Source organism: Carassius gibelio, chromosome A21, assembly GCF_023724105.1.
Source record: "Carassius gibelio isolate Cgi1373 ecotype wild population from Czech Republic chromosome A21, carGib1.2-hapl.c, whole genome shotgun sequence".
In the NCBI taxonomy this organism is placed as follows: Eukaryota; Metazoa; Chordata; class Actinopteri; order Cypriniformes; family Cyprinidae; genus Carassius; species Carassius gibelio.
The window spans coordinates 7,477,810-7,500,190 of record NC_068391.1 but is presented as its reverse complement, the minus strand read 5'-3'; the positions used below and the strand labels follow the sequence as shown (position 1 = coordinate 7,500,190).

At 36.2% G+C, this 22,381-nt stretch overlaps 1 protein-coding gene across 1 annotated transcript in view; it reads left to right on the top strand.

Moving 5' to 3' along the window:
- Nucleotides 1-22,381, top strand: part of LOC127941885 (arrestin domain-containing protein 1) — a 34,772-nt gene that overhangs the window by 5,787 nt on the left and 6,604 nt on the right. Inside the window, exons 2-7 of the mRNA XM_052537332.1 lie at nucleotides 13,361-13,471; nucleotides 17,753-17,803; nucleotides 18,532-18,686; nucleotides 19,564-19,746; nucleotides 19,889-20,065; nucleotides 20,667-21,129. Of these exons, the coding sequence (XP_052393292.1) occupies nucleotides 13,361-13,471; nucleotides 17,753-17,803; nucleotides 18,532-18,686; nucleotides 19,564-19,746; nucleotides 19,889-20,065; nucleotides 20,667-21,129 (1,140 nt within the window). The remainder of the gene's footprint in view (nucleotides 1-13,360; nucleotides 13,472-17,752; nucleotides 17,804-18,531; nucleotides 18,687-19,563; nucleotides 19,747-19,888; nucleotides 20,066-20,666; nucleotides 21,130-22,381) is intronic.

Here is a 22,381-nt window from a genome sequence, read left to right as displayed (position 1 = left end):
TGAACATGTCTATTTCTAGGTTTTACTTTTAGATAAGACAGATTTTTCCACACTGTCTTGTTGAATAAGGGATGCAGCTGTAGCATTTGAAATGGAGCTAAGGATGGGATACATTTACTCTCTTTTATGTTTGCGACTAATGACACCCTTGACTCTTTTAGTGACTGTTTTTATGTGTACGCTTTCAACTCATACTTAAGCAGTAATGATTAATGTTGGACATGCGGTACATCTGGCCTCACTGAATAGATCTGGTGAAATATTAGAGTGCTCACATTGTCTTATTAGTTTCAAAGGGAACCAGCGTATCCTTCTGTTCCATAACGGGGATATTTCATGAAACTGATCACATGTGAGAACAAAAGACTTCCAGTCTCTCAATGTAGCGTTTCCTGTTTTAGTTCCTACTGTTTTATATATATATAAAAATCCTGTAATTTGCTCACCCTCCTGTCATATCAAAACCTGGCTTTCTTTCTTCTTTGGAACCCAAAAGAAGATATTTTGACTAATGTTTCAGTTGTTTTTTGTCCATATAATGACAGTCTGTGGGGTCCAAAACAACTTTGATCCCACTGACTTTTTTTTGTATGGAAAACACACACACTTGTTTTTGTGAAAAGTGGGCACATCCCATAGGCGTAATGGTTTTTATACTGTACAAACTGTATATTCTATGGCCCTTCACCAACCCTACACCTAACCCTAACCCTCACAGGAAACTTTGTGCATTTTTACTTTCCCAAAAAATCTCATTCTGTATGATTTATAAGCGTTTTGAAAAATGGGGACATGGGTTGTGTCCTCATAAGTCATCCTCTCCTTGTAATACCTGTGTCATACCCATGTCATTATACAGAGTTGTGTCCTGATATGTCACAGAAACAAAAGCACACACACACACACACCCCCACACACAAATTGTCTTCTCTTGTGTTCCACAGAAGAAAGGAAGTATATTATGTTTCAGTAGTGTTCAAGGACAAAGATGAAAATGGTTTCCACGTCCTTTTACTGTAAAACCTCTCGAAAATTTCATGCTTAACATTAATGACCTTTCTTTGTCCTTTCTCTTTTTCTGAATAGCCCTCAACTCGATGACTGTAAGAGGCCACACATGCCACATTATTCCACACAGTATTCCACACAGTGGAATAATGGCCTTGCATGGAGGCTGGAATGTCACACATTCCTCACAAATGGTGTTAAGAATCTTCAGCTCTTCAGATATTCTTGAACAGCACCCAGTTGTCCAATCACAGCCCTTGTTTACTTGGTAACCAAAAGCTTTTGTGGTGAGCTTTGGAATTTTGGAATGTCCTCTGTGATGTGTTTGTTTGTAAGTGTGTGCATTGGATCGAGAGTGTTTTATTGAGGCAGAGATGAGGATAGCCTTCACCTGGCGGCAGGTTTATGTCTGTTATCAGGCATATCTTATAAGAATGTGGTTGCTAGGGCCACCTGCATTCAGGAGTACTGGTCCCAGGAGACGTATGGGGTTTCCCAGCCCCGATGTCTTTTGTGTGCAGGTGCCCTCTCTCATTCATGCTCTCTCAGAGGACAAAGACGCCTTTACCTTCCTAACAGAGTGAGCTGGATTGATTGTGAGGGAGTTTAAGAGCCCCATGGTCTTAAAGGTCCCGTTTTTTGTGATCCCATGTTTTAAATTTTGGTTAATGTGTAATGTTGTTGTTAAGAGTATAAATAATATCTGTAAAATTCTAAAACTCAAAGTTCAATGCCAAGCGAGATATTTTATTTAACAGAATTCGCCTACAAAAATGACCCTTTTGGACTACAGCCCTCTAGTTCCCTGCAGTAATGACGTCACTAAAACAGTTTTTGGTGAATGGGTGAATTGTGTGAAAAATGTACTGTGTAAATACTTTTTTACATGCGAAACATGAACACATGTTATATTGCACACTTTAAACACAATCAAAGCTTAAAAAAAGCACAAAAAACGGGACCTTTAAGTATAGACCACATAGTTTCAGGACTTGATGTGCATTCATGTGTTAGATGTGATGTGCGTTCAGTACAGTGGCATAGCACACCTAAAAATAGATGCAGAATTATTTTTTATAGTCTCAATAAATTTTTTTTTACTAAACTTGGGCTATTGTTGTTTACTTAGAAAAAATATATATATATATATATATTTTAAATCAACCCTTTTACGCGTAAATTACAAATATTTTAAATGACCCCGTGTTTCCATGGCAACGCGTCATGATTGTCACGTGACACGCCGCAGCCACTAACAGATGTATCGGTATTCGTTTTTAGTTTTTCATTTTTTATTAAAATATATACACAAACTTGCTTACCATGTCAACTATCTGATATTCCGATTCTTCGTTTAAAAACCTTTATAAATTATCTTGATCTATAACGAGATGAGCGCTGCAGTTCAGAGTCCTGTCAGCCGGATTTAACGTACAGCACTTGAATTCCCCAGTTTCTCCCGAAATACATGAAAGGCTGTTTAACTGGACAAAGAATAGAGTAAACTTTATTGTTCTGCTATGTGTGTCTGATATATAAAACACGTCTGCTAATTTCTTTTGATTAGATGCTTCCATAGACATCACTGCATTTTACAAACTACCAGTGTATTTTTTTTTTACTAGTGATTATGTATATTTAAATGTATGAAACCTAAAATAAACATTATGTGGTTGAAAACACTGATACATGACAAGCGCTGAGCGCATCTGTCTCTGGCTCAGTGCCAGCCAACGCGCGAAAGCTGTTTGAATCTGGCTGTTCTGTGACGCCACTGAACATTCTAAATCATACTCTCAGGGGCACAGAAATAAGAATCCAATATATGGTGCAATAATGCTCAAAATGTTAAAATGTAATTTACATTTTAAATTATTTTTGTTAAAATATATCTGCCGACATTTGGACTGCCAACCAATCAGCAAACAGCAGCTGACTGTGACCCCTGCAGTCTATGATATAAACAGATCATTTTTGATTGCACATTGCTAGCTAGCGATATGTCGCAGAGCTCCTTTCTTAATTTTTTTTTTAGCAAAAAACCTTGGCTTGATGGACAGCCGGACACCTGATGAGGATGTTTCTCTCTCCACGGGCCCAACATCAACAGATAGTGTTGCCAGATTGGAAATGTCCAAGTATCGTACCAGAAGTTCAAAATTATCGTACCAGAAGTTCAAAATTATTGTATTTGGACGAAAATTATTGCATTTAACAATTAACTACATGTTGACCAGTGGCGTAGCGCAAACTGCGTTGGCCCACCCACAAAAGTGGAGGCGGGGCCCCTCACCGCATAATTAGATGGGGGATTCACCTTTTCATTCAAAATCGTGAATTAGTACTGTGGAATTTAATAGTATGTAATTATTACGTATTTATTTATTAAGAACTTTTCACAAAAAAGCATATCATTCACCACAGCCGCGCCCACGTTAGAAGCAGTAATGTCCGTGATGACACTGCTCGCAAACTCCTGAGTAACGTTACCCGTGCTCACTCTCGCAGCTTGTTCCCGCTGATTTGGAAGAAATATGGATGAAATTTTCGGTACGCCACTGATGTTGACACGACCTGAAAATTACCACTATGAGTATGGTTGGACGGAAACAGTGCGACAAAAATACTATCCCATAATTTTGCACAGTAATATGACAATAAATGTGGCACACCCAGATTTTCATATGCACACCCAAAATCTATTTTCTGGCTACGCTACTGGTTCAGTATTAAAATTCTGTCTGATTCCAGTCAGCTGATAATTATTTTCATGTCATTCTTGAGAGCTAATAAATGGCTAATGTAGAAATTAATGTATTCATCTTTTAAAAGACAATCTTGAACATTAGAAAATGGAAAATGTAATCAATGTAAAAATGGGGGAAATTAAGATGCACAATTAAAGGGATAATTGTTTGTTAAATGTTCGTAACCAAACAGTTGGCAGTAGTTTTTGACTTCCAATTATATTTTTTTGACTACCGTCAAATATTTGATTACTTACATTTTTCAAAATATCTTCTTTTGTGTTCATCCGAAGAAAGAAGCTCCCAAGAGAAAACAAGTGGAGGGAGAGTAAATGATGGCAGAGTTTTCATTTTGGGGTGAATTATCACTTTAAATATTCAATATTATACAGTATAAATTGGTTAGAAAAGTAATTGCACATCTCTTCTTGACAAGCTCTAAACATCTGGGTGAAGTTATTATCCGAACCATCTCAACTTGCATGTGCTCTGAAACACTCTCATTAATTAAATCAGGTAGTTAAGAAATGCTATCTGTCCTCCCAACCCTGAGGATATAGAGCAAAGAGAGGGGCCAATTTGTCTGTGTCATTGAGAATTTAATTACAGATCTTCCATCTGGCCGCCCAGAAAGGCTCTTTTCCCTTTCCTCTGAATGGAGGAGAACACTCATGATTTTCATTAGTCTATATATTGAGTTCTTCAATATACCTTAATTACAAGGCTTTTTTTGCCTGTTTAAAAAAATAAAAAAAGATAAGATAAATATATTTGAATGTGTTTTTCTGCTTAAAATCCATTTTCCATTTGGTCAACATAAAATTCAAGACTATATAATATAACAAAAACATCAGTGATGGTGATGATTGACATTTCAATGCATTTCCCAGAATTAAGGACACAATAGGCCTGCTTTTTCCTCTTTATTCATTGTAGCTCATTAGAAGCAAACCATCCTTCAAAGGAAGGACTGTACTTCCTCTCTTTGTATTTAAACTTGAACAGACCATCATGTAGTGAGCTAGATGAATGTTTCGGTAAATTATGGAAGATCAGTTTCTAGGCAGAATTTACCCTCCAAATGAAAATCTCTCTACTTTTTCTGAATGAGAAACCTTGTAAAAACCATATATGAATATGGTGATCATTCTGTACAGAGATGGGTTTGCCTCTGCCTTGCATCATAGTTGCTGCATTGTAACCGTTTTAAATTTTTATATATATTGAAATTATAGGTTATTTTTTTATAAAAAAATGTGTAGATATATATGTGTGTGTGTAAAAATAAATATACAAAAGAAGATGTTTAACATTTTGAGAAATTATATTTAACATTTTTCTTTTTTACATACATATTACATGTTGTATAATAAATGTTCTTGTTCATAATCTGTATCATTTCAAATTATGATTATGGATGCAGCTCTCTTCCAGTTGTATTTTGAGTGATTATAGTGTAAAATAGCTTTAATGTAATCTTAATGATAGCATCCCATTCAGCGAGTAAACAAATACCTGATAAATTATTGCCGTCCCTTTATTGAAATATAAATTAATCCACCTGAAGCTCTTATTGCTGTGTTATGTTTTGGGTGTGTCCTCTGAGATCCTGGTTTTATCTGAAGCGAAAGCTTCCGTAAATATAGGGAGAACAATCTTGTTTATACCAAGAAAAACATATTCTCAGTGTGCATGCTCTAATCTCAATCCGCCTTTTCTCTGTCAAAGCAGATGTGTGGCCAAAAGCTGTAATGTTAAAGTGCCTTTAGACTGACAAAAAACAAAGGAGAAATCCTTTCTCTTTCTTCCTGAAGTGGATTCATGTGCCCCACACTTCTCTGATTTGACCAAGCCAAGTCATAAAAATCAGGATTACAGATAGCTTGAGTTTATCTTTCCCTCTCTGTGGCTCACAGCTTCATTCAACATGTTGAGATGCTTCATTAAAAGTAAATTTAATATTCTAATGAAATTTGAAGTTTTTTTCTGTGGATGCCAGTTCACTGACTTTTTCTGTGCTGGTTGAGAGATACCTTGTTTTGGTGAGGTTAATAAAGTTTAGGAAGATGCATGGCACATGGTTGAGCAGAGGATCATGGGAAAGGATGGGCTTTTGCTTTAATTGGTGGGAATGTTTGGGGTCAGTGGGGTCAGCTACTAGATACAGTAGATTCTTGTTTTATGGGTTATTAGGTAATGCATTCTATTAAATAAATTCCACAAAATTGTGTTAATCACATTTAGAAACTGTAATACTTATCATGTCAGTAATGTAAAATTAAATCATTTTGAATTGGCAATAAATGATAACGCATGCATTCATTTTATTTGTTGGATTTGTTTATAAGAATTATTACAAGATACTTCTGTTCAAGATAGTGATTCATTTGGAAACAAATGCATCAGCTTTTCCTAGTATGACATATCTTTATTCTTATTTACTCATATTTTGCAAACATTTAGATTATCTTTCTGAGTATAATCCTCAACTTTAATGAGTGTATACCATGGTTACTATCGTTAACTAAAACCAAAACTAAAGAACATTTTCACTGCTTAAAATTACAACTTATTTGTTTGCAAGGCAACATTTCTAATTTTTGTTTAAAGTTGAAGTACTAAAATAAAAAAATAAAAAAATAAAATGTAATTACTGTATAGGCACTAAAAATAAAAAAGTCAGTAAAAACACAGAACAAAATGACTAAACCTTGAAAAAATTAAACAAAAAAATAAAATGAAACCAGAAAATATAAACATGGAAATTAATTCAAAATATTAACAAAAACTGTATCAATGATCTTAAATTAACAATGCTATATGTATTATACAAACAAACACACACACATATACACACACACACACATTCCTTTAAAAAAGTTTAAATAGAAATATATAAAAAATAGCAAATATTTACATTACTCCCATCGAAAAATCTGCAATCCACACTGCTCTCGTTTTCATTCTTTACCATTCTCTTGAAAGTGTGACCAATGATGTGAATGGCAGATGTATTCTAGTCTCTTGTGCTGTTGAACTGAGCAATGATCTGTGGTGCCAGTGGATTAAATGCAGTAGTAATCTCATAAAGGGAGTCGTGACGGGGTCAGGAGCGAGACTAGACTGAAGAGGGAAAGCAAGAGTGTCTAATTGCTCTTGAAGTTTTAATGAGGACATGGGAGTTCAGTTACCCTCGAGCATCAAGGATGATGGAGCTCCTCAGTCGATGATGCCACGCTTATGATGAAACATGGTGTTAGAGTTCAGCTTCACTATTCAGTTTGTTGTGGGTAGTTCATCCAAAAAGGAAATCCTGATGTTGTTCAAAACCATTATGATTTTCTTGAAGATTGCGTCTCTGCGTTCTTTGCTTCATGCTGTTTAATGTTGCTCTATCGTGATTTGGATGGGTGAAAGGCAGAAACAATCTGTGGTGAAACTTTGCGTCACTGTGAGACACATAATGTTTCATAAGTCATCCATTGTGTGCTGGGTGGTGATGTAGTTAATGTGTCAGTGGGTGAAATAAACCAGTTCACTGCTTTCAGCTGCTGAAACCAAATAATTATCAAGTCTGATCTCAAACAGACGATTAAAGGGTTCTATTGTATTTTCTGCTACAGGTCATAGTCACATGATGCTGTCTTCTTTTTGAATGAAGCACTTTTAATAGAACTTTCGTCTCTTCTACAATCTATTAATCTCATTATTCACACTCTTGACCAATTGAAATCGACCCTGTGCTTGCTGTGATACAGTCCTTCTTTGTGTTTTGGCCTAGGGATCAAGGACTTCTTCTGTGTGAATGGTTGAGAGAAAAACCCGACTGTAGACAAACACACTGTAGCTCTTTTGTGTTTTTCCACTCCAGCTGAACTGTATCCAGCCCAACAGTAAACAAGGAAATATCAGTCTCTCCCCAAGCCCAGATGTCCATTTCTATGCCAGTGCAGGCGGTCCTTCATACATGCTGACTCACTGTTGCATTGCTCCCATGTCACAGGGTCAAAAGCTCTCTGACGAGTTTCAGAATCCATCACTGATTGGATACAAAGCTGCCAGGGCTGTTTTGTTTTGTTTTCTCTTTTGCTTTGTTTTTTGTTTTGTTTTGCTTTGTTTTGTTTTTTGATTTGCTTTGTTTTTTGTTTTGCTTAGTTTTGTTTTGTTTTGTTTTGCTTTGTTTTTCTTTGTGTTGTTTTTAATTTATTTTATTTGATCAATTCTATTCATTCATTTTAACATCAGTTTTACATTTCTGAATCCACTTACATGATAAAACAATACATAGAAAGATGAAACAATACATACATAAAATATTTAATTTTAAATACAAAATGCCCATCAAGAATTTTATGTTACTGAATAAATAAATAACCGATAAATAAATTAATAAATACTTATTTTATTGTTTTAAGACAGAATGCCCAATACGATTTTTACATTTCTGAATAAAACATAATAAAATAATTTATTTTTATTTAAAAATGTAAAAATCGAATTGTGTAGTCGGGTTAAAAATGTCATCATTTTAATGAATGTTTGAAGTGTATGTTTTAAGTTAAAACAAGGAAGTCCGGTATACACACTTGTTGTCTTGTAAGATGAAGAAGATTTAAGCAGAGCAGAGCTTTCAAAGCCAGTTATGCATATAACCGAAACTTAGAATCGTATTTCAAACAGAAAATAAACCTTTATTTTAGATCTGAGATGTTTAGGATAATTCTTTTTTTTTTCTAGGTTGTTAACAGTTAGGCTTGTGCGTTTGAATATAGTGTTGGAAGAGTATGAGAATAGGTCTTTGTGTATAGTATTCTGAGATATAAATGTATTGATAATAGATGGGTGTCGTTTGATGACTGGCAACAGTGTTGCTTTGCGCTGCGTGTGTTAGGAAGAAGGTTCAGCCCATGCTGTCTTCCCATGTGGAAGGGTTGTGATAAACACAGGAGACGCTCTGGACACCCACTGCGGTGTTTCTCTGGCACATGCGCTGAACTGTATAAGCTGCCAAGAGGGCTGGACCAAATCCAGCGTGTCCCCTCTGAGTTAGATCCCAGCACACAGTGTACAGCTTGAAAGGACTATTTCATCCAGAAATGAATTTTCTGTAATAATTTACTTTACCCTGATTTTTTCCAAACTGGTATGATTTTCTGTCCTACATAGAACACAAAGAGGATTTTTATTATATGCTTGTTGATCTTTTCTATATGCATTTGTAATAAACGGGAACAGCATATGTCCTATGGACTACTTTTGTTACTGTTTTATGGTGCATTCACATCCTATATGAATGTTAAAGCTCCAGTGACCATTCATGTAATACATTCTTCAGAATTATCACTTGTGTTCGTATGGAGCTACAGTGAATCCAGCGGGCCTCATCATGTTTTAAATTTAATGTCCATTTTCACTGTCAACATGTCCTTTTTATTTATACACTTCCAAACAGAAGTAAAGCTGTCTCTACATCCTCTCTTTGGTTGTGTTTTTCCTGTAATAGCTGAGCGTTTCAGTCATGGCTGACACAGTAACACTTGTCAAGTTGTCAATCTCTCTGTTTTACATCTCATACTTTAACAAACTCCTCCTACAGTTTTAATCAGAACATCTTCAAATTTGATGAGTGTAATCATAAGGCCTTGCGAAGATCCTCCTTGACTTTTCTTCAAAGGTCGTATCCCTAGCAGCCTGACAAAGTTTGTTTTGCCATGAACTGGAAGTTGCTGTAACTCAGGCAAACAATGTCCAATCTGCCCCAAACTTCACACATTTGATAGGAATTCTGTCCTGAACAAATGTCCATGCCAATATTCAGTTATAGTCATAGTAGAAGTCTGGGTAGAAACATGCTAAAACATGCTAGCAACACTTAACTAAGTGTTAAAGCATGCTATTAATGCAGTGAAACAGGAAGTTGCTGTAACTCAGGCATACAATGTCCAATTTACTTTAAACATAACATGTCTAATAAGAGTCCTGGCCTGAATACATCTACATGCCAATATTCAGTTATTAGCAAAAATAAGCCATAAAGTGCTAAACATGCAAGAAACATGCTAAAGCATGCTATTAATGCCATGAAACAAGAAACTGTTGTAAGTCAGACAATGTCTGATCTACAGGCCAATATTCAGTTATAATCATAGCATCACCTGCTGGCAACAGGAAATTACTTGTTTTACACTAAATAAAAAAATGCAAATTCTGATCTTCCCCAAACTTCACTTTTTGGTAAGAGTCCTGGCTTGAAAACATCTGCATGGCAATCATCAGTTATCATTAATAGCGCGACCTGTTAGCAACAGGAAATGACTTGTTTTACACTGACTAAAACATGCAATGTCCAATCTGCCCCAAATATCTTGTTTGATAAGAGTCCTGGCTGGAAGACATCTAAAGACCAATATTCAGTTATAATCATAGCACCACCTGTTGGCAACAGGAAGTTTGGCGCATAAACATGATTTTGACATATTCCTCCTATATATACCACCGTTCACTGTTTTCCTAAGGCCATGAGGCGAAGGTGGCTCCAGGTGCGAGGGTCCATTTAACACTGCCCTCTAGTTCCTAGTGGTAGAATATAGTTAGCATAAAGTTTCCTTATGCCAGCAGATGGTACACAGCAGATGGCACTGGTGCTTTAATGCCTATTTATTAGTTCATGAATCGTCTGATACTCTGAGGACCGTCTCTCCTTTGGATTTAGTTGTTTTATTTGTGCTAGAGATGGAAGTGCTCTCATGCCAATGTGCCAGGGAGGGCATCTCCCTTGTCCAGTGATATGCTGCCATCTGCCACCATTGTTTTGTGTCTGTGGTGCTGATTTAGACTGTGTGTCGGCCACCCACAGACAGGCTTTAACATTCCCCCGCCGTGTGTTATGCCTACCTTGATTCAAACCCCACTTCTGCCTGTCTGAAAATGCAAACTGACATTTTTTTCCTCTGTGAATTTATACCCGATTTCATTCATGATGGGTCTGCTGTGGCCACACGTGTCCGTAGCAGTATATCTGTCTGTCTGGAGTGGCGCAGAGCTCTTCGACTTGCATACTAAAAACGTAAGCTTGTGCCAGGACAGAGTATCCCATTACTGCAAATTGTAAACCGTACAATACAGTTGTTTTACTGATTTTTGCAGAGTCATTGATTATGTGCTGCATGCTTGTGTTTAATCCCATGAAATCAAATTGAGATTTCTGTAGTTTTTAGTCCATGTCCATTAGATTTGTTGTAAACTGTATGCTAATCTACTTATAAACAATGATAAAACTAGCAGTGACTAAAAGTACATATGCATTTAAAATGAATAGTCTTTGACTCTCAGCAGAACAAACTAATGAATGAATGACTTTGCACTCATTCAAAGGCTTATGCAAATATATGTCCAATCTAATGTTGAATGTCCCTCCTACTAGTCTGATTTCTCATCGAATATATACAGTAGAAAATGGTCACAGTTATGATGAAAATGAAAATAAAATGGACTGACTATTTACAAAAAACATAATGTGTTCCTCCTCAATTTCCTGTTTCAATAAGAAATTCACTGCAAATTTTTTATGTATCTTATGGACTCCTTAAAGGGAATTGGTGATGGGTACAAAAGAGATTTTATGTTTCAGAGAAATTATATTAATTATATTTATTATAAGAAATTATATTTCAGTGCTTTAGCATTCATGAAAATTCGCGAAACCATTTTGTTCCCGAGAAACGTTGCATTCTCTTTTTAAATCTTTTGCATTATCCAAAGAAACATTTGCATTGGTTCGGGAAATGTTTGCTTTTGTTCATAAAAGATTTGCTTTCGCTCGCAAAACGTTTGCACTCACTCCAAAAAAAAAACGGTTGAAACGTTTGTTCGCAAGACCTTTGCATTTGCTTGCAACAGTTTGCTTTATTAGCAAGACTTTTGCATTCCCCTGAGAAACTTTTGTGTTCACTCGCAAGACTTTTGCATTTGCTAGCAAGACTTTTGGATTCCCCCTGAGAAGCTTTTGCATTCACCTGATTAATTTTCCATTTACTTGCAAAATGTTGTGATTGAAATAATGAAAGATTTTTATTTGTATTTCAATTATTGGATTAATGTTTTTGTTAGACGCAAATCTGACATATTTTGAAACTCTGTCTGTTTTTATCAATGTATCAATACAAAGAGCCAGAGCTGTTGTTGCACCAAAGTTGAAATATGGAATTGAGTTATCCACCTAACATCTGTTTTATATCTATTAGTCTCACACTGCCTCTTTCTACATTATGTACCACGACTGCATGCATGCAGAAAACCATGATGGTTGTTTAAATGTTTTGAGAAGGTTGCTTTCTGAATTTCTGTATGTTTGAGGGTGAAGCTGTAATGGTGTTTGCTTTGCCCTGCTGTTTTGAGTCAATCCAATTGAGATTTCTTGGGCTTTGCCCACCACTGGCCCATTACATAATCAGATCAGCCTGTGGTCACATGGCCGAGTCAGTTTGTCTCTTTTCACTCAAATTCAGTTTTGTACACCGTATATTTGTGAACAAACTGTAATGTTTTTCAAAGTGTTAATTGTGTTTGATGAAACTCACAAAATCTGTAAACGTTCATCTCTACAGCCTATTAGTCACATATTTGGGCAAAAGCACCAATGCTACAGCCATACACATGCAAATATCTTTGTATCTTGTGACCCTGACCTCTAGGCTGAAGAGGTCTGATTTAGTCTTTGAAGGGTCTGACAATGGTCTGTCTGGTTGGGTTTTGTACTTTCAGGTGTCTTTTTGTTTCTGGGTACACCCTGATAAAGCCTATGTGGAGAGCTTAGCATCAGGCAATTATAATGCTAATAAGGATGGCCGTTTCTTCTCGACGTGCCAGACAAAGGGGCTCTTCTATCTGGGTGAATGTTTAATTCATATGGAATATCTGTTGTGTGGTATAGGTAGAAATCAGACAGGTTTTTCGATGAAAGGAAAACATTTAACATTCCTACTCAGCATTTGGTGTGTCGCTCTAGCCATCAAGAAAATGACATCAGATCTGTTTACTGTGGAAAATCCAAAGCGATTACTTATCAGACCTGTCCTTGTGTCATTTCTGGAATGGTGGAGTGTTCAAAAGAAGTCTAATTTATGAAGGTGTGGAGGAAGGTTCGCCAACATGTTTCGCAAACAACCTTATCAGTGTTTGAACGGAATGACAAGGTGTGTCAGATATGAATCGATTTGAGTTTTTTCTTTCATAAATAATACTTACTTAACCGCAATCATTTTTAAATATTTTTTATTTTTATTTTATATTGATTTGTTTTTGACAGGAAATGTAAAGAATAATATACAGGACAATTTAAATAATAAATAATAAATTAAAATAAATATATAAATGAAATGCATACTACATAGTTTTTATAAATAATACATTCAATACTAAAATATTGTGTATGTTCATCAAAAGATATAATTTTTATTATAATTACTAAATATATACATTTTAAAACTTGTAATTAAGTTGACCTTTTTTTAATTTTCTGAATCACGTTTCTGAATGATGTCAACAACAAATTTAAACTTTAAACCAAAAAATGATTAATTGTTTTTTTTTTTGGCCTTTTACAGCTATTAAAGTCAACTGTGTGGGGTCGTGTGGCATCTCGTCCAAGCTGAATGATGCAACATGGATGCTTGAGGAGAAGTACTTGAGCAGCACGCTGTCTGTGGCCGATAAAGGTAAGGAGGCCAACTTCCATTCACCATATCACTCAGTTTCTGCTTTGCTTTAGTTCAGAAATTAGATTCAAATTTAATGTCATTGCACATGTAAGGTACAAGGCAACGTCAAACGAAATACGGCCATTCTTAATATTTTTAGTCAAAATATCCTTTTAATGGCTTTTAATAGCCCCACTCTACAATAAAAAAAGCCTTGCTCCCTTTGAAGGACTTTTGGCTTACTTCTCAGATTCATGTTACTTGATCAGCTGTTTGTGTCGAAGAGTTTCCTGTTCTGAGAATGTGTCTTTCTGGTTTCTTCCTGTCTGTCTGAAAGTGTCAAGTATCATATAACCCTTTAAGTAGGTTAAATGAGTTATCCCTTAGAACAGGAAATCTTTAATTAGTCTTCTTCAAGCAGTCTACAATATTATTGAAAACCAATCTGTTCAGTTGGCATAGAAATAATGTTTAAAGAGCTGTTATTTCTGATAAAACTGATGGGTGTAGTGTCCAAACAACGACCCTCATAGCGAATCAGCTGTTTGTGTTGCCGCAGGCTGTGTATGGTTGGAAATGTCTGTATATTTAAGAAGATACATTTCCCGTTGCCAAGTGAAGCCTCAGATCTAGTTTATTTAATTATATTATTTATATTATTTATCAAATTTTTAACTGTTTTTGGTCAGGACTACTGGAGCGATATCAGTGGAATAGATTCAATCATGTACAGTACGTTTGGGGGCGGAACTATCTGTTTGTTTATACAGATGAAGAGACTATGTAGAAACAGCTTATTTTTGCTTAAAATAATGGTTGGTGTTTTCATTTTTCCCTCCTGAAATTAAATTATATGACTTTCCAGCTACTCTTTAGCTATTTTTTGTACACTGACTTAACTAGGTTTGATGTGGCAGGTTACCAAATTTTCTGTCTACACTGCACTGTCACAGGCAATGAGAAGTTACTTGGTGTTGTGGACCATTAAGATTTCACAGTTGAACATCAAAAAAAGCAACTTTTTTCAGTGGCCGTAATTACAGAAGTATTTTTGCCCATAAGGACTTGAAAAAAAATAAAAAAAATCTTCTTTTAAGTGTTGTAAGCCATGAACCAAGCCAACCAGTTACAAGGTGAAATCACAACTAAATGAACCCTGGTATGAAGCCAGGAAATATTAGAAAATTTAACAAAAAAGTACTCTTCTTAATGGCTTGAAAAGAACTACAATCCCATGAAGCTTTGAAAATTACATAAATAAAAAAATAATGAAGAAATATTAAATGTTGATTTAAAGATGTTGATTATATATATTTTTCACTGTGCTTTGTGGGAGTGGACCATAGGAGTAGAGGGGTTCTTTTGCTGCGATTTGCTTGTCACTATTCTAATTGGTGGATGTTTATTTATAGAATCATGGGTAATGTAGTTTTTCATCAGAAATCCCTGTTAAAACATTATTATTTCAAGAATAAATTTAAATTATGTGGGCTGATGACTTTAACAGAAATATATAACTGTGATTAACTACCTTGTAACGCGCAGAAGGTTTGTCTTTAACCATTTATAAGTTACAGTGTCATTAAAAATTAATTCCCAAATGGAGAAAATGAATAGGATTGAATGGGACTGTTGCAAACCGATTCTGTCTCTCCTTACAGAAGCAGCTAGCTAGAACAACCAAAATTAAGATTTACATGAAAGTTTTATTGCATGTTGCCTAATTAGAAAAGAGTATAAGGTGTTTGTTCAAATTGTACACATTTTATCGAAAATGCAAGAATTTCCTCTCACCTTCTTTCTGCACTCTCTGTCTCTCTCTGTCTCTCTCTCTCTCTCTCTCTCTCTCTGTCTCTCAACTCTGTGTTCAGGTCAAACAGAGTCATTATGTTTTGCCATGAAGTGAAGTGTGAGCTCTTGGCATATGTGTCCTGGCAGGTCTTTTACTGAAAGAGTGCTTGTTAGTTCACATGCTCAGTCCTGTCCTACGACACCTTTCCAGGAAACCTTTTAGCAGCCAGGCTGTCTGAATCAGCAGCAGGGACGTGATGGACCCAGATGTGCTGGGTAACTGTGCTCATCTGAACCTGCAGGCCGATAAAAACGCTGAGTGTTTCTTATGCTGGCTGCCAGGAACTAATGCTTACTGCCCATTATGAGTTCATTCCACTCTTCATTGCTCAGCAACACAGGGCTGTGGTGGTGGATTGAGATGCTTTTAGTCCTCCGGGTATTAAAAAAAATTGGGTGTTGCACTATTGTGCATGAAATAGTTGGATGTGTTTCGTAGCATTCCAACATAAAAAAAGACCTAGGAAAACTGATGCATTGGCAAAATTAGGCTAAATGACTTTCCTCTTATGGATAAAAACAGTCAAAACATTTTTCCGAATAATGTTTTCCTCAAAAGAATAAAAGTCATACAAGTTTGGAATGACATGAGGGTAAATAAATGATTCAGAATTTCCTTTTTTCTTTTTTTGGGTGTGTTATACCGTTAAATCAGTGGTTAGAGCATTTGCAATCATCTCTGCTTTGAAAGCACTTCATGAAAGCGTTCTTGCGATAAAACATTTCCCCGTTTGACCTCTTGCTACTGACCACATGGGGATCTGTATCTCTGGATTTCTATTAACTATTTGTAGGCACATACTGAGCAAGAAAATGTGACGTTTCCTTATTCCTGAGCAGTCAAACACATGTTCAACTTGTGACAAACATTCCTGGCCTATGTAAAACTCGATGCATGTATCACTACCCATACATTAATCTAGAACAGGTTTCGCTTCTCAGAATTAGACGGCATTGTGTGTATAACATCAAAGCAGTACCTGGTTTACATGCACAACATGACAGCATAAACCCAGCAATGCTAGAGACGGTTTACTTGAGTTTTCTGTCTGCCAAAACATAGAACTAAATGCAATTTTTGCCATTGGACGTGTGTGTAGTACAAGAAATGATGTATAAAAGCTGCTAGCTAGGCTAGTGTTGCTTTAAACAACCCCATTTCCTGAAATAATGCTTTTTTTGAGGACTTCCTTCCTTACAAACACTGAAAGTATCGCAGAAAAAAGGACAATCGATATGCCTGCTTGTGTCAGTGAATTTCCCATCATTTTCTCTAAGAGGCCTTTTCCTGTTTAAGGACTGTGTATTATAAACAAGAACAAATTTAGACAGTAATTAATGGCTGGTGTTAAGTCGTTTTCTCCTCACACATTAACTCAAATACATTTCTTTTTTACTTGTACAACACCCTTCAGTGTGATTTTACTGCCAAAATGTTGAAGATTTGATAAACAAGCCCAGGCAGCGCACGCTGTAGCTCATGCAAATTCACACGCCAAATTACAAATGTTTTTTTTTTAAGTGTAATAGGAGGGGCGTACATTTTCAGCGTTTTTTCTTCAAGATATAAACTTCCAGATTTTTGAATAACCTCTGGGGTGGTGGAAATCCCCAGTTAGAAAGCACAGGAGAGGGCATTGTTACAGCTGTCAGGGTGCTTATCTACCCAGATATGCTGTCCTGTTTGAGTCACTCTGACTCCCAGAATACACATGATTTTCTCATAATAGTGAAGTACTTTAGGACGTCTGCTGTGCTTATGTGTCAATTTTATAACTTAATAATAAATAATAGAATTATCAGTCATTAATACATAGTATAACTCATTCATTATTTAATGTACATGTAAAGTTAATAGTTAAAAAGGCCCCCAAACCATATCATAATTCCAAATATTTATACAAGGCAATTGTAAGAAAATTTACAGTACTTTATAGTTTGTTTTTTATTTTGTGTGTAAATGTACGTATATAATTATCAATCATTAATGCATATAATCCATTTTTAATGTACGTATGTAGAAATGTCACAAAACCATTTATTAAACATTTATATATAATTGTATTAAATATTTTAAAATAATGAATATATATATTTTTAAATGTACACATATTTTATATTTAGTGTGTGTGTGTATGTATGTATGTATGTATTAAATATATATATATATATATATATATATATATATATATATATATATATACACACACACACACACACACACACACACACACACACACACACACACACACACACACATATATATATATATATATATATATATATATATATATATATATATATATATATATACATATATATATATATATATATATATATATAAATATATATATATACATGTAATTAATGTTTCTAGTTTATTATTTTTAATAAGATGCATATGTATTTATGTACGTCATTTATTTATTTTTTTCTCTGTCTTTACAGGTACTCTGTCAGCTGGCGAGCACAGTTTTCCTTTCCAGTTTGTCATTCCAGGTAATTTTAAAATTAGCATTTCAAAGCCGTTAAAGCGCATTTTCATTCAGAGCAACTTAATGGTAGTCATTCAATTAGGATGCGTTGTGCATCATAGACGGGGAACACTCAAGTGTGAGGTTAAACTATGCTGAGTGCCTCTGAAGCATGATGAGAGGGTGGAAGAAGAGTTTAATTTTAATCTTGGTCTAACAGCAGCTGTATAAAGTCTTTTTGTTATGGTCCCGCCCATTTCGGCACAAACACGTCACATCATGAGCTATTTAGGGGAGGTATGGCAGCGACATTCCTGGCTGCTTAATTAGTGGCTGCTTGCAACCCTATGAACAACTATTAAAGATTAACCTCAAAGGATCTGATCAATCTAGTGACTTTCACCCCCATATATCAGGAATGCATTTTGACGTTAGGCATACAAATGCGAAGATATAGAGATAAAGCTTGTTGAAGGCTGTTTCACTTGAATTTCATGGTGATTTTGCTATTTTTTATACATTTTTCACAGCTCCTGAGTCTTCAGCTTCTGTTTTGCTTTTAAAACAGATTCACAATGACAGCACTTAGAGTTGTATTGATTCACTTTATTGATTGTGAGCTCTAACATGCCAATATCCTGGTCCTTGAAGTATAGCGTTGTTTTCGTCAAAGACATGATTATTTTATTCGGTAGCTTGAATAGGAAAGCTTTTGACAAATCCAAAATAACATGTTCTTTATGTCTCTTGCAGCATCCGTTCCAACCTCGTTCGAAGGCCCATTTGGGAAGATTTTGTACCAAATTAGGGCATTTATTGACACACCACGTTTCTCAAAGGACTACAAGACCCAGCGACCCTTCTACCTTCTCAATGTGCTCAACCTCAATGAGTTGCCAGATGTAGAGGTGAGACTTGGCTATACTTATAGTATACATATCATTAGGGTTGTAATGATTTACTCAACTCAATTAGACTGTATAATTTGGAAATCTTAAGCAAAAACAGAATGGTCTGACTTTAGTTTTGTGAAACTACTACATAAAACATATCTGAAGGAAACAGCAGAGGAGCTGAATAAGATGCAGATTCACTCTCTGACAGCAGGTGGCGCTTATTAACAGCAATGTTACAGTGTTTCCTGGGTTACCGCTGTAAACAAAGCAGAGCTGCATAAACACTACTTTAACATGCTTCCTTCAGAGGCAAGATGAAAAGAAAATGTACGCATTTTTAAAGATAGTCAGTTCCCCTCAGACATACATTTATTTAAACTCTTATTCCAATTGTATCGCGATTTGTTTGGCATCTCAACCGGTTTGAATCATCACATATTTGAATCTATTTTCGACTGGGTCACATCGCAATCGTCACATCCCTACATATTATATGTGGGTAAGAATGATCGATTTTTCTTTTATGCCAAAAATCATTAGGATATTAGGTTAAGATCATGTTCCGTGAAGATATTTTGTACATTTCCTACTATAAACATATAAAAACGTAATTTTTGATTCGGAATATGCATTGCTAAGAATTCTATGGGGCAACTTTAAAGGTGGGTTTTTTGCACCCTCAGATTCCTGATTTTCAAATAGTTATATCTCTGCCAAATGTTGTCCGATCCAAATAAACCATAAATCAATGGAAAGGTTATTTATTCAGCTTTCAGATGATTTAAAAATCTCAATTTAGAAAAATTGACACTTAAGACTGGTTTTGTGGTCCAGGTTCACATATTATACTCGCTTTTCCAATTCCTAATGTCGACCCTTCTTTTCCCAGCAACCGAGCTGTGCTGTGACAACAAAAAAGTTTACCTACCTCCTGGTAAGAACAGGCACGCTCATGCTGAAGGCCTGCAGTGATCTAAGAGGATACACTCCTGGACAGGTTATCAAATTATCCACTGAGATCCATAACAAGTCTGGGAAAGACACTGGCTATGTGATGGCCAGCCTTATTCAGGTGAGAAGAAAATAAAACAGACTGCTGATATTTTGATGCATAAAAATATTTCTTCAGCACTGTTGTTGACAATAGGTAATGTAATTGTAGATGTAAAATGATCAGAAAATGCAACTCCTTAAAACTGTGTATATCTGTGCAGAGAGTGTCGTATAAAACAAAGCGGCCAGTTTTTGATCTGCGGCCCATCGCACAGGTGGAGGGTGCTGGGGTGAAGGGTGGTAAACATGCAGAGTGGAGAGAACAGATCATCGTCCCTCCTCTTCCTCAATCAGGCCTCACTGGCTGCAGCCTCATAGATATTGAGTATTTTATCCAGGTATGAGACAGGAAATCTGAACCTTACCATTGCACGAGGTAAAAACCTTCTTTTGTGAACTGAATCAACCAAATCATTTAAAATATGAGACACAGTGAGTTGAAATACAGAAACAAATCTGTCTGATTCACGAAAGAATCATTCCAGTTGGTGAATCATATCAACTGATTCATTGAAAATATCTGACTCTGTGAGTTGAATTCAAGAACTGAATCAGTCTGATTAATGAAATCTTTTGTGACCTGGATCAGTTCAGTTCAAAATATCTAGTTCAGTTCAGTGTTGGATTCAAAAAACAAATCAGTCTAACTCATGAAAGAATCATTCAGAGAAGTTTTGGGATGTGGATCACTTTTATCTTTGACCAACCAAATCAGTCTGTTTCGTGAACAGAACATTCAGGTCAGTTTTGTCAATGGATCTACTGATTCATTGTAAAGATTCATTCCAACTCAAAAGAATTCCAACTCATGAACATGTGTTTTTTTATTTTTGCACTATTCTTTGAAGGCCTTTTCTTGGATGCACCGCTGAAGCCTTTCAAATTGAGATTTATCTAGAAATATAGCTTCATGTCATGAAGTGCGTCTCCTTCTCACAGGTTTCACTAAAATCTCCAGAGGCTGTGGTCACGTTACCCATCTACATCGGGAACATTGCTGTAAACTTGACTCCCTCCATTCCTCACCCCATCGCCCAAGGCACACCAGTGCCTGCCATGCCAAGCCCCGTAGTCCCCAGCGCACCTCCTGCAGAGGACGGCCTGGAGGGTGAGCTGTGTGCAGGAGGAGTAGACAGCGAGGAGATCCCCACCAAGAGTCATTCTCAGCAGGATCCGTCCGGCGTTACTCTCTCCATGTATCCAAGCATGTTCGGTCAAGCATCCGGTCCGCTCCCGTCGCAGAGCCAGCAGGCCGGCCAATGCTCCGACGGCTCTGCTCCTCTGTTCTGTCTGTCCACAGGGGCCACCATACCTTTCTTCACAGATGGTAATACAACACCAGTGCCCACTTCCTGTCCCCTCATCCTGCCCCCTGAATACAGCACCTGGGAATACCCACTTGGTGAGTCATCTAGTTGAGAATTAGTACCCTGTACAGGTTTGTGTCTGGGTGCTTACCCGTATTTTCCAAAAAGTCTTGCAGGATTCACATGCAGTATGTTTATTTACTAGTTGATGGGTCAGTAAATGGCTAGTGCCAAGCTTTAGAACTTCAAAGCAAAAAACTCTAGCTCATACTGTAGGTCATGAAAGATTTGTCTCTTTTGGATTTAATAAGCAGATTCAGATTTGTAAACTGAGCGTTGGAAGGCCAAATGGGCCAGTTTATCTGCTTTCCAAATTATTTTTCTCATTTATTGAATGTTGAATCGATGTATGCATGTGGAGCAATGAACAAATACAACAACACTGAAATATGAAAATAATAAATCCAGGAACTGTATCTAAGATTCATATAACAAAGTGGAGAATGTCATTCATTCTATCATTCTACCATTCTGTCATTCTGTCTATATTGTATGTTTAAATATTAAAACACTTACATGCAAGCAACTCAACGACACACACATTCAGATCAGTTTTCTTTTAAACCATTTATGCTTATAATGTTCTCTCCCCTAAAATGCAATCAAGCGTAAATGTCAACATCATCATCTACAGTAAAATATCAAACAGGAAACATCACTAATTGACTGTTGTAATCCAATCGGTTTGCCATTTTATTTAGACGCTACTTCTGGTGGGAGGCTTTTGTTAATATTTAGTTTATGTATGGGCTTACATTTCAGCAAAGTTTAAAGTTACAGCCCTCAAACAATTAAGAATGTGCAACAAGCTGTAACTTGTCGCCATGTCTAGAGTAAGCGCACATTAAAGAGCCAGTAAGATGAAAATTCTAAGCTTCCTATCACTGTTTATAAGTCCTGTACAATAGGTTTAAATCCATCCAAGGTTAAAAAACATTGTCATTTTGTCAAAATATCATTTTAAAATTACCTCAATTCTCAGAGATCCCCAAACGGTTCGCGCGAAGCTGTTCAAAAGATTCCGTTTCCTTAAACTCTACCTTTCGGTAGCATACTGTGTTCTGATTGGTCAACTTACATAGTCAGGTTTGATTGGTTGTTCCGCACACAACTTCATGGTAAACAATGCGTTAGCATCTTTTTGGGGTGAATTATGTCTTATTCCTCTCATCGCGAAGCAAACAGTAAAATAAAAAACTTGAACAGTCTTGCTGCTTTTTCTTCTGTGTGCGTATTCAAGCCACACGCTTCAGTTTGAATCTGAATAGCGCGTTCAGCGTGGGGTCA